The 12,766-nt window shown below is 42.5% G+C and overlaps 1 protein-coding gene across 1 annotated transcript; it reads left to right on the top strand.

Moving 5' to 3' along the window:
- Window positions 1-7,207: 7,207 nt before the first annotated feature.
- On the top strand, window positions 7,208-12,478 carry LOC144988490 (uncharacterized). The gene is made up of 10 exons (XM_078938924.1): window positions 7,208-7,661; window positions 7,751-7,828; window positions 7,902-7,985; window positions 8,215-8,719; window positions 8,820-9,144; window positions 9,224-10,025; window positions 10,143-10,349; window positions 10,440-10,768; window positions 10,848-11,353; window positions 11,431-12,478. The coding sequence occupies exons 1-10, from the start codon at window positions 7,208-7,210 to the stop codon at window positions 12,170-12,172; spliced, it is 4,032 nt and encodes a 1,343-aa protein (XP_078795050.1). The 3' UTR covers window positions 12,173-12,478.
- The last annotated feature ends 288 nt before the right edge of the window (window positions 12,479-12,766 follow it).

Below are 12,766 nucleotides of genomic sequence, written 5' to 3'. Positions count from 1 at the left end.
TTCATGTTAGTTTTCTGTGTCTTCATTTTAATAAAACATTTTACATTTGAAGTATCATTTGTCTGGTCAATTAAAGCTACAAATAAGCTTTCACATTCCCAGAATTTGTCCCCTCCACACCCCACTCAAGAAAAAAAGAAGAAAAGATTTTTTTTTTAAATCTGTTATGTTTAATAATGTAAACATCTCAAAGTCTTTTTTTTTTTGGAAAATAATACAATTCGAAAGCTGTAAATAGGTTTTGTGACACGTCACAGACAACTTGTGTAAACAAAGTAATAAAATACATAAATAATATGTAATTATCATATGTATTATACAGTTATAGATAATTATACAGCCGCAAAAAGGTCCTGCACACAAGTGTCAACACAAAGAAACATTCATTTATTGTCAAAATAAGCAAGTTAACATGCTTTTTTGCATTAATATCCATGGCATGATAGTTATTATCGATAAATAACTTGTGAAAACTGCACAAGACATGAGCTTGCATATTTATCAATGAAGAAAGATTCATGATAACGTGACTGAGCGTCTGACCATTCGCGTTTTACGTTTCAAATACGTCATCCGAAAGACGGCGACGAACAGCGTCCTTGGATACCTGAGCGGACGGACAGACCTTCGGTTCGAGTCCAGCTTTGGGAGAGAGTCTCGTTTCACATATTACTGAAAACAATTCACAATATGTAGACGTATATCCAGAGTCTTTCAGCGTGAAAACCGCGCCGCAGATTTCCGGTTTGCGCGTGCTTTTGCCTCGTGCGCGAGCGGGAAGATCAGCCCCCCGCCTATGCTAAGCGAGTGCTCTACCATTTGAGCTAATTCCCCTTCCGTTAGATGTTTTTACTGTGCCAAGCTTTAATTTCACTTTGTGTAATGAATTGACAAATCTTCCTAACATGGTTGCATATCCAAACACTGTCTTTATAGTTTTTCTCTGCAAAATCTCAACATGTTCCAATGGTGGACAACCATAAGATACTATTTTGGTTTCCACAGTTGACACGCTAATGCTAGAACGGTTGGCAAGGCCCTATATACAAAGGTAAAATAAAAACCTGGGGCTTCTACATGAATCAAAAAATCTAAAAGGTGACTCATTACCTATGTCCGTAGTTGTGCTGAGTAAAAAGAGACTGACCAGCAAATTTTTCTGATGTCCATTTTCCCTGATGGTAATTGTGCATGCATCTTTTTACCTGAGGTTATACACTCCTTGTGAGCAAAAACATAGACCCATCAAGAGGGATCAACGAGTTGCCATTGTGTTTTTGCGGAACCCACTGAATACTATTCTTGGACATCAACATCTGAAAGCCACTAAAAAATGGGATACCTCAAGAAGATTTTTAGTGATGAACAACTGAAAGACTGCAGATTTCTTGCAGATGGATAGTGCTTAGTAAGCACTTAGCAATGGTGATTGTTTAAAAACCATGTAATGTGTTTTATGAATGGTTTAATTTTAAGGTGTACATTAGTAATACTAGTCAACAACTGAAGATAATGGAGAATGAGGGCGTCAATCCCCCTACCTCTCACATGCTAAGCGAGCGCTCTACCATTTGAGCTAATTCCCCTTCCGTTAGATGTTTTTACTGTGCCAAGCTTTAATTTCACTTTGTGAAATGAATTGACAAATCTTCCTAACGTGGTTGCATATCCAAACACTGTCTTTATAGTTTTTCTCTGCAAAATCTCAACATGTTCCAATGGTGGACAACTATAAGATACTATTTTGGTTTCCACAGTTTACAAGCTAATGCTAGAATGGTTGGCAAGGCCCTATTTACAAAGGTAAAATAAAAACCTGGGGCTTCTACATGAATCAAAAAATTTAAAAGGTGACTCATTACCTATGTACGTAGTTGTGCTGAATGAAAAGAGACTGACCAGCAAATCTTTCTGATGTCCATTTTCCCTGATGGTAATTTTGCATGCATCTTTTTACCTGAGGTTATACACTCCTTGTGAGCAAAAACTTAGACTCATCAAGAGGGATCAACGAGTTGCCATTGTGTTTTTGCGGAACCCACTGAATACTATTCTTGGACATCAACATCTGAAAGCCACTAAAAAATGGGATACCTCAAGAAGATTTTAGTGATTAACAAGTAAAAGACTGCAGATTTCTTGCAGCTGTATAGTCCTTAGTAAGCAGATAGCAATGGTGATTGTTTAAAAACCATGTAATGTGTTTCATGAATGGTTTAATTTTAAGGTGTGCATTAGTTACACTAGTCAACAAGTGAAGAAAATGGAGAATGAGGGCGTCGATCCCCCTACCTCTCACATGCTAAGCAAGTGCTCTACCATTTGAGCTAATTCCCCTTCCGTTAAATGTTTTTACTGTGCCAAGCTTTAATTTCACTTTGTGTAATGAATTGACAAATCTTCCTAACATGGTTGCACATCCAAACACTGTCTTTATAGTTTTTCTCTGCAAAATCTCAACATGTTCCAATGGTGGACAACCATAAGATACTATTTTGGTTTCCACAGTTGACACGCTAATGCTAGAACGGTTGGCAAGGCCCTATATACAAAGGTAAAATAAAAACCTGGGGCTTTTACATGAATCAAAAAATTTAAAAGGTGACTCATTACCTATGTACGTAGTTGTGCTGAATGAAAAGAGACTGACCAGCAAATCTTTCTGATGTCCATTTTCCCTGATGGTAATTTTGCATGCATCTTTTTACCTGAGGTTATACACTCTGTGAGCACAAACCTAGACTCATCAAGAGGGATCAACGAGTTGCCATTGTGTTTTTGCGGAACCCACTGAATACTATTCTTGGACATCAACATCTGAAAGCCACTAAAAAATGGGATACGTCAAGAAGATTTTAGTGATAAACAAGTAAAAGACTGCAGATTTCTTGCAGCTGTATAGTCCTTAGTAAGCAGATAGCAATGGTGATTGTTTAAAAACCACGTGATGTGTTTGATGAATGGTTTAATTTTATGGTGTGCATTAGTTACACTAGTCAACAACTGAAGATAATGGAGAATGAGGGCGTCGATCCCCCTACCTCTCACATGCTAAGCGAGCGCTCTACCATTTGTGCTAATTCCCCTTCCGTTAGATGTTTTTACTGTGCCAAGCTTTAATTTCACTTTGTGTAATGAATTGACAACTCTTCCTAACATGGTTGCATATCCAAACACTGTCTTTATAGTTTTTCTCTGCAAAATCTCAACATGTTCCAATGGTGGACAACCATAAGATACTATTTTGGTTTCCACAGTTGACACGCTAATGCTAGAATGGTTGGCAAGGCCCTATATACAAAAGTAAAATAAAAACCTGGGGCTTCTACATGAATCAAAAAATCTAAAAGGTGACTCATTACCTATGTCCGTAGTTGTGCTGAGTAAAAAGAGACTGACCAGCAAATCTTTCTGATCTCCATTTTCCCTCATGGTAATTTTGCATGCATCATTTTACCTGAGGTTATACACTCCTTGTGAGCAAAAACTTAGACCCATCAAGAGGGATCAACGAGTTGCCATTGTGTTTTTGCGGAACCCACTGAATACTATTCTTGGACATCAACATCTGAAAGCCACTAAAAAATGGGATACGTCAAGAAGAGTTTAGTGATAAACAAGTAAAAGACTGCAGATTTCTTGCAGCTGTATAGTCCTTAGTAAGCAGATAGCAATGGTGATTGTTTTAAAACCATGTGATGTCTTTGATGAATGGTTTCATTTTAAGGTGTGCATTAGTTACACTAGTCAACAAGTGAAGATAATGGAGAATGAGGGCGTCGATCCCCCTACCTCTCACATGCTAAGCGAGTGCTCTACCATTTGAGCTAATTCCCCTTCCGTTAGATGCTTTTACTGTGCCAAGCTTTAATTTCACTTTGTGTAATGAATTGACAACTCTTCCTAACATGGTTGCATATCCAAACACTGTCTTTATAGTTTTTCTCTGCAAAATCTCAACATGTTCCAATGGTGGACAACTATAAGATACTATTTTGGTTTCCACAGTTTTCAAGCTAATGCTAGAATGGTTGGCAAGGCCCTATTTACAAAGGTAAAATAAAAACCTGGGGCTTCTACATGAATCAAAAAATTTAAAAGGTGACTCATTACCTATGTACGTAGTTGTGCTGAATGAAAAGAGACTGACCAGCAAATCTTTCTGATGTCCATTTTCCCTGATGGTAATTTTGCATGCATCTTTTTACCTGAGGTTATACACTCCTTGTGAGCAAAAACTTAGACTCATCAAGAGGGATCAACGAGTTGCCATTGTGTTTTTGCGGAACCCACTGAATACTATTCTTGGACATCAACATCTGAAAGCCACTAAAAAATGGGATACCTCAAGAAGATTTTTAGTGATTAACAACTGAAAGACTGCAGATTTCTTGCAGATGGATAGTGCTTAGTAAGCAATTAGCAATGGTGATTGTTTAAAAACCATGTAATGTGTTTTATGAAAGGTTTAATTTTAAGGTGTACATTAGTAACACTAGTCAACAACTGCAGATAATGGAGAATGAGGGCGTCAATCCCCCTACCTCTCACATGCTAAGCGAGCGCTCTACCATTTGAGCTAATTCCCCTTCCGTTAGATGCTTTTACTGTGCCAAGCTTTAATTTCACTTTGTGAAATGAATTGACAAATCTTCCTAACGTGGTTGCATATCCAAACACTGTCTTTATAGTTTTTCTCTGCAAAATCTCAACATGTTCCAATGGTGGACAACTATAAGATACTATTTTGGTTTCCACAGTTTACAAGCTAATGCTAGAATGGTTGGCAAGGCCCTATTTACAAAGGTAAAATAAAAACCTGGGGCTTCTACATGAATCAAAAAATTTAAAAGGTGACTCATTACCTATGTACGTAGTTGTGCTGAATGAAAAGAGACTGACCAGCAAATCTTTCTGATGTCCATTTTCTCTGATGGTAATTTTGCATGCATCTTTTTACCTGAGGTTATACACTCCTTGTGAGCAAAAACTTAGACTCATCAAGAGGGATCAACGAGTTGCCATTGTGTTTTTGCGGAACCCACTGAATACTATTCTTGGACATCAACATCTGAAAGCCACTAAAAAATGGGATACCTCAAAAAGATTTTAGTGATTAACAAGTAAAAGACTGCAGATTTCTTGCAGCTGTATAGTCCTTAGTAAGCAGATAGCAATGGTGATTGTTTAAAAACCATGTAATGTGTTTCATGAATGGTTTAATTTTAAGGTGTGCATTAGTTACACTAGTCAACAAGTGAAGATAATGGAGAATGAGGGCGTCGATCCCCCTACCTCTCACTTGCGCCTGCTGGAGCGCAGATTTTGAGCCAAAGTTGATCTAAGTTAGTTCAAAGTTAGTACATCCCTGCCTCACTACAGCCAATCACGTAAGGTAAATCCAAAGTAAGTTCACACTACAGCCAATGACGTTCCTCTCTAGCTCATACTTGACCAATCATCCGTGCGCGTTAGCTTGCTGTGAGCGGCTGTGAGCGGATGTTTAAATAGCCGTGCTCCAAGTAGTGATTCGTCACTTTTACTGTTCCCTCCTGTGGGTTGTTCGTTTATAGCTGGCATTTTTCTTGGATTTAATCTGCGACCTTTTGTTCGACCACGTTTTTGTGCTCTTGTTCATGCTTGATCGCTCATCGACCGCTCAGACAGATCAACCGCCATTTTCACGTCTTCGAGTTCGTAACAACACAGGTAAACTGGTTTCATTCTTTATTTATTTATTGATTGTCCACCTTCGGTATGATTATGATAGTCTGTAGTTTTTTTATTTAATCCGCGACCTTTTGTTCCATCCCGTTTCTGTGCTTGTGTTTACGTTTGATCGGCCAGCGGCCGCCATCTTTTCACGTCTTCGTAATAACAGGTAAAGCGGTTTGCTAGCGATCAGACATTGATTGTTCACCTTCGATACGTATTTGTTAGAAAAGGGGAAATATCGATAGTCGGCAGTCCCTTTTTCCCCCCATTACGTTAAACTTTTAATTGTGATCGATGCTGCACAAACAAATCAAATGATGCTACAGATCTGATCAGATACGTTAAACATCGCCATAATCATTTATATTGCTTTGAAAGTGTAAATCCTCCAATATGGTTTAAGGGGGATGTTTTTCTAACAACAACAGTTATAACAACGCTCATAATAAAGTAATAAAATGTGTGGAGATGTCAGTTAACTCTGGATGAATGAGTTGTAAATATTCGGTGAAACTGTAGTTTCAAAAGTACAGTGAGCAGCCATCAAGAGTTTTAGCCCTTACTGTAGGAGAACTGGACTGAAGGACCCCCCCCCCCTCGCTGGCTCCAAGAAGCCAAAATACCATATGGAGAAAAAACCTGTTACTCAGTCATTCTATTGGTCAGATAACAATTCTGTCTCTGATACCTCTTTATTGGCATCTCCTTATTATTCTAATTTGTTCATGTTTTTTATGGACTGACAGTGTCTGGCTCTTTCTCTCCAACATAGCGGCGTTCATCTCACCCAGAAAATGGGGACTGTATTAACGTTGTTTGGTTGGTTTTCTATTGAGGGTGGGGTCGAGGTTTCTCCTGGGGAAGGGGGTCCCCCACACACACTCACTCACTCACTCACTCACTCACTCACTCACTCACTCACTCACTCACTCACTCACTCACTCACTCACTCACTCACTCACTCACTCACTCACTCACTCACTCACTGTCTGTCTGTCTGTCTGTCTGCCATGGGTTATGGCAGTGTTTATTACCCCATGATTATTGTTTACATATAGCTTGTTAAATTATTGTCACACCCTTAAAATGCAAATTGTTAATGGCTATATTTTCATTGCAGAAAATGTATGCTTATCCTGTTTTCCGTCGCCAATCTGCAACATCAACCCGTCTCCTTCTGGCACCTTCAGCCGAGGCAAAGCGCCTTGAAAATGTGGAGACTGGACGTGCGAAACCAAAGGCGGAGGTGCTTAAAGAGGCCCGGACGTTTGTCAGCACAAACGGAGGTGACCCCAGTGACCAGTTTTTGGTATTGGCTCACTGCAGACTACAGTTTGGTAAATACCAAGGCCAACGATTTAGATGGCTCCTGGAAAACTCTCTGGGCTATGCTGTGTATTTAATGCTTAGCATCTCTGACGAGGCAGCACATACATCACCGTTGTCAGAAAACAAGCAACTCTTCCTTCAGTACACTTCTCAAATTAGAGAGATGGGAGAAGAAGGTGAAAAGTACAAGAGAAAGCAGGAAATGCAAGCAGAAGCCCGAGCAACTGGAGACCAGGGCTACTTGATGGTTGAGTTTGGCGACTTCCAGGGCCGGTCCATGAAGGAGGTTTATGAGGACGGGAGCAAGGAGGCCCAAGCCCTTATCAAGTATCTGGTGACAGCACATGCCAGGCCCAACACCAACATGGCAATTTTCAAGGCATACGTCATAAAAAGACGGGCATCATCTCGTGCTACTGCCCCTCCTGCTGCACCTTCGCTTGCCACTGCAACTCCATCCTTCAGTGCAACTACACCCACCCGTGCCACTACCCCTTCTGCCACCCAGATCCGAACCGGCATCCAGCAGACTGCTGCTGTGAAGGCACTCTTAGGACTTGGCAAAAATATCCCTACTTCCCAGCTCGTCAAAAAACTCACATCACCAGCTAAGCACCGTGAGTATACATGCATATTTATTTGTTCTCAGAGCAATTCCACATGCATTTAACAATATGGTAAAAGTGTCCAATTGCTCTTTTTTAAGATCCTGTACTGCCTCCTCCAAGAGGAGGAGGAGAACCTCCAGCCAAAAATTTGGCCCAAAGGCAGCTTTTTACTGCTGGTAATTAAGCTCTATTTTACATAAGTTTGTCTTTATGTGTTTCTTAGAGTAATATGTTTATACTTTCTTCTAGACACTTCCATTCCTCCTGCTAAGGAGGCTGATGACGAGGAGCTGCTTCTTGCTGCAGCACAATGTGAAGCACAGCTAAGTGCAGGTGTGTTATATTAACCAGACAGTAACCTTAGGAGACTGTTTTTTTTAATCAAAGACACTTTTAGAAGCATTATAAAAAAGCATTTTTTTGCTTGCAAAAAAGCCTAATTTTGAGCCTCATTTCTTTAATCTTTACCATTTGATCCTCTTTCTGTTCTCCACTGTCATTTGTGTCATTTATGCTATAGCAGCTGGAAGAGTCATTCTTCTGTTTGTTCCTGTTCCCTCAGAGGCCTGTCCTGGTCCCTCTCCATCTGTGGCAGCAGCAAAGTCAGCGCTGGAGCTTCCAGTCCACTGGAAAGAACAACTGCCACGCTTCCAGCACGAGTGGATTGCAAAGACGCTTTTCAAAGCCAACCCACGAACCGGCAAGGCAGAACTTGTGTCGCAGCTAAAGCTTTGGTGGCATCCTCCCCAGCCCGCTCTGGTTCACACTCAGCCTCCCGTCTCACCAGACCTCTTCTTCTGCCGGCCCCTGTTCCTGTGGATGCCACAAAAAATGTGGTCATTTCTTTTTGTCTGCGGTCGTCCACAATGTGGTCAGCACAGACTTACGGCGGCTGGAATTTACAGGACTGTTCGTAAAGTCCTGGACATTGATGGGTGGTATGACCTCGCCACGGAGTATCTGGAATGTAAACGCTGCAAGAGAAAATACCCATCCTGGTCAGAGGACATTTTGGGGCAGATGGACATGGGTCATCGCAGCCATTTCCCAGCTCTGCTGACATACAGGTGGGACATATTGACGCATGTTCATAATGAGCTGACTTTGTGTTTTCATTTTTGCCTAACCTAAGGTTTGCATGCCTATCCTATGCTGTTGTTTCCTTAGGTACTCATGTGACAAGCGGGTGCTGAGAATGATGAGGGAGAGGACACTGGGCAACAGCGTGACACAACTTTATAAAAAGTTACTGGAACAGCACAGTGAGGCATGGACACAGCGCGTCCTACAGTACCTCACAGCGTGTGAACCGTTCACAAGGGCCTCTCTTCAGCGACCAGTGTTTGCTGAGCCCCCCCCCATGCCGGCCTTGCCTAAGCCTAAGTGGCTGTTAGCTGTTTATGCAAGGGATGTTCTGGGGCGGATCAACGAAGTGAAGGCCAAAATCACATCTGTGTTTGGATGTGTTTTGAAGATGGACTCCACAAAAAAGGTACTTTTTCAAAACTTTTTTAAACAGATATTAATATGCTTACATAAATAATAAACAGTTTTTACTTTTTTGTCAATAGGTCACAAAGAAGCTTGCGGGGGCTGCTTCAGGAACAGCTGCCTGGTGCACAAATGTCGGCAATGAACATGGCCAGGTTCTGGTCTCTGTTCTGACAGCCGCTGAAGGACATGGACTGGACGCCATGGCGGCTGGCCTGATGAGGCGCTACAGGGAGGCAGGAGAGGCACCCCCAAAAGTGATGTACGTGGACAGAGACTGCTGCAGCAGACACGGCCGGTCTCTGGTGAAGACCCTGTTTTCAGAGTGGGATGAGCTTGAGGTGCGCCTGGACATCTGGCATTTCATGCGGCGATTCGCTGCAGGTGTCACGACAGAGGCTCATCCGCTCTACGGGATCTTCATGGCACGTCTGTCTGCGTGCATTTTTGAGTGGGATCCAGAAGATATGGCTGCTCTTCGCTGCGCCAAGGAGGCTGAGCTGGCAGCAAAGAAAAGTGGCCATGTTTCCAGAAGGACGGTCAGTGCTCAGATTAGTCGCAGGGAGTTGGCACTCCACTGTCGGAGGAGGACCAGGGGAGTGGAGGAGACTGCAGCATTATTAGGAGCACTCATCCATCAGTTCGACAGTGCAGATGGGAAGGACACCCTTGGAGTTCCACTGTTGGACCACGAACGCATCCAACAGATTTGGAAGGAACAGCAAAACCACCTGCTGTGCATCCAAGACCCCGAGAACTTCCCACTCTACATGAAGACGGGCACACTAAAGAAAGGCGGCGTGGAGCTGTCTTGCTACAGGTGTGCCCGTGGGTCGACCTCCTTGGAGTCCTTCCACCTCCACCTGAACCGTTTTATACCAGGTAATGTGCACTGAACATCTGGGTTCCTAACCTTTCTGTAAACATTTCTAACATTTGCTTTCATGTGGTTCACATCTTGTAAACAGAGACTTATCAAACCCTGTTTGTTTCACTCAGGAACCAGTGCCAGTGACGCGCATTTCCAGGCATATCTCCTTGAGGGCTTGATGCGCTGGAATGATGACCGGATGGAGGATGCTGTCAAAGGAAATTCCTCCTTCCGGTTATTCGAAACTTCAATGAGAGAGGCTGTGGACCAACTCAGCCAAGCAGTGCTAGGGAAGCCCTGGGATGAGCGTTATCGCCCTCCTGGAGCATATACGGGTAAGAAATATATACATTTGTTATTTTGCGATTTATCTATTTATCCTAATGTCACGACAGCGTTTATAGCTTTTCTTTTTATTGTTGTAGGTGAATTGCTGGGAATAGAATACCTGTACAGCCAGACTGGCAAAACATTTACTGCCATGCTTCAGACCCCTGAAGAGGAGGACAGGCTGCTGGAGGGAATCGATGACCAGGACTTCCAAGACGAGGGGTTTGGGGAAGACAACATGGAGGACATCACTGTTCCAGTGTTGGATGACCCCCCTCTTGATGTCGTTGCCAGCCCCTTATCTTCACCTCAGCCTCAACTCTCAGTATCACCAGGTGGACCTGAATCTTCTGCTCATCGTCTTTCCTCTGTGGTGGTGTCACAGCCAACTGAGAGTGAAAGCAGCCCTTCAGACGAGGCAGAGGTGAGACGTTTTAAAGGACCATCCTTTCATTTTAGTCTCATCTGGTTCAGCATTTCTAACATTCATTTGCATTTATTAGTCTGCTGTTGTAGGACCCGACGGCATAGCTGGGTGGGACAAAGTCCAGGATCTGGCCTCTTACTTAGTGGGACTCCGTGAGGCTCCTTACCTCACTGACCCACAAGTTACAGAGGCCATTCGACTATGGACAGCTCTCCTGGACGTGGACAAAAAGCGGGTCAACTACCAGCCTCGACACCAGCCTCAGCTTTCACACGGCCGCTTTAAGGCACCTAAACGCTCCGGGGTGACACCAGGAGTGGAAAGCGTGAAAAGGTGTCTCATTGGACATCCTGGGGGTCCAGCTCAGTGGCCAAGCACCAGCCGCTTGGTTGAGGCTATTTGCATTAAGCTTAGCCGTTTGCACAAGACGCCCACCAAGAAGGCTGGAGTTAGCACCCCAAGGTGGTCCAAAATCCTCACGGATTACCACCATATCCGGGATTTAGTGCTGAGCAGTCGCAGGCTGATGGAGGAAACAATGATCCAGCTGTTTGAGCTCAATCAGAGGACACTCATTCAGTGGTGAGCACAGCGCCTTATTTTATTCTATTTCAATGACTTTTTCAAAACATTATCATAATACCGTTGATTCATTTCAGGTTTCAGCGGCGGGAGAAAAACCAAGAAAGGAGTGTCCTCGCCCAGGGATTGACACCCCCCGAGCCAGTTGCTGTAGCTGCAAGCGACCTTCCTGCTCCAAGGCAAAAAATGGATGAGGCACCATCCACATCTGGGCCCAAATTCAAATTCATTCTTCCTCTAAATAGAGCAGGACAGGCTCCTATTCTGAGACCAGGTCGCAGGCCTGCTGCTGCTACTGCTACTGCTACTGCTTCTTCCTCTTCCTCTGCTGCTACTGACAGTATGATGTGCCCCATCACACCTGCCACCAGTGTAACTGCTTTTATTCCACCTGTGTCAGCACCTGGATTATTGTTGGGGACCATAATTCCTTTCCCAGTTATGGCTGTGCCCACTGCTTATCGATTTCCTGGAGCAACAACAAGCAGTGCAGGCTTCGTTCCACCTGCGACTGCCCCAGCTGTCCCTACTGTCCCTGTGTCACGCTCCACACAGAAGAACAGGCAAAGACGGGCCTTGGAGGAAGAAAGCGGCATCCACAAAAGAAAATACATACGAGGAGTGAACTATAATACGTGTAGCAAATGTGGACAGCCCAAAACAAAAGAATACGGGCATAGTCGCTACAAAAATGCCACATTTTGCTCGCGGGCGTCAAATGGACGATCATTGGATGACTGGTTGGCAGAACAGCGCCAACAGCACAAAGGCAGATCACCACCTCCTCCTCCTCCTCCTCCTCCTCCTCCTCTTTCATAGGTACTCTTCAGTAATACTATCGTAATGTAGATAGTAAATTATTGTTGTATGTACATTCTTTAGTTATTTTAAATTTTATTTTTTATTATTTTTTAGTTATTTTCTAATATTTACTTTTTGTCAATGTGATTCATGTTAGTTTTCTGTGTCTTCATTTTAATAAAACATTTTACATTTGAAGTATCATTTGTCTGGTCAATTAAAGCTACAAATAAGCTTTCACATTCCCAGAATTTGTCCCCTCCACACCCCACTCAAGAAAAAAAGAAGAAAAGATTTTTTTTTAAATCTGTTATGTTTAATAATGTAAACATCTCAAAGTCTTTTTTTTTTTGGAAAATAATACAATTCGAAAGCTGTAAATAGGTTTTGTGACACGTCACAGACAACTTGTGTAAACAAAGTAATAAAATACATAAATAATATGTAATTATCATATGTATTATACAGTTATAGATAATTATACAGCCGCAAAAAGGTCCTGCACACAAGTGTCAGCACAAAGAAACATTCATTTATTGTCAAAATAAGCAAGTTAACATGCTTTTTTGCATTAATATCCATGGCATGATAGTTATTATCGATAAATAACTT

This window comes from Oryzias latipes, chromosome 20, assembly GCF_053564925.1.
Source record: "Oryzias latipes strain Hd-rR chromosome 20, Olatipes_Hd-rR_3.1".
NCBI classification, from domain to species: domain Eukaryota; kingdom Metazoa; phylum Chordata; class Actinopteri; order Beloniformes; family Adrianichthyidae; genus Oryzias; species Oryzias latipes.
Note: the sequence above shows the minus strand (reverse complement) of the source record. Positions and strands in the feature narration are given on the sequence as shown.

Coding starts and splice junctions, on each gene's coding strand:
- LOC144988490 (XM_078938924.1), top strand. CDS start 7,208: ATGGGAGAAGAAGGTGAAAAGTACAAGAGAAAGCAGGAAATGCAAGCA. Junction 8,720..8,819: donor CCAGCTCTGCTGACATACAG/GTGGGACATATT, acceptor TTGTTTCCTTAG/GTACTCATGTGACAAGCGGG. Junction 10,026..10,142: donor CCTGAACCGTTTTATACCAG/GTAATGTGCACT, acceptor TGTTTCACTCAG/GAACCAGTGCCAGTGACGCG.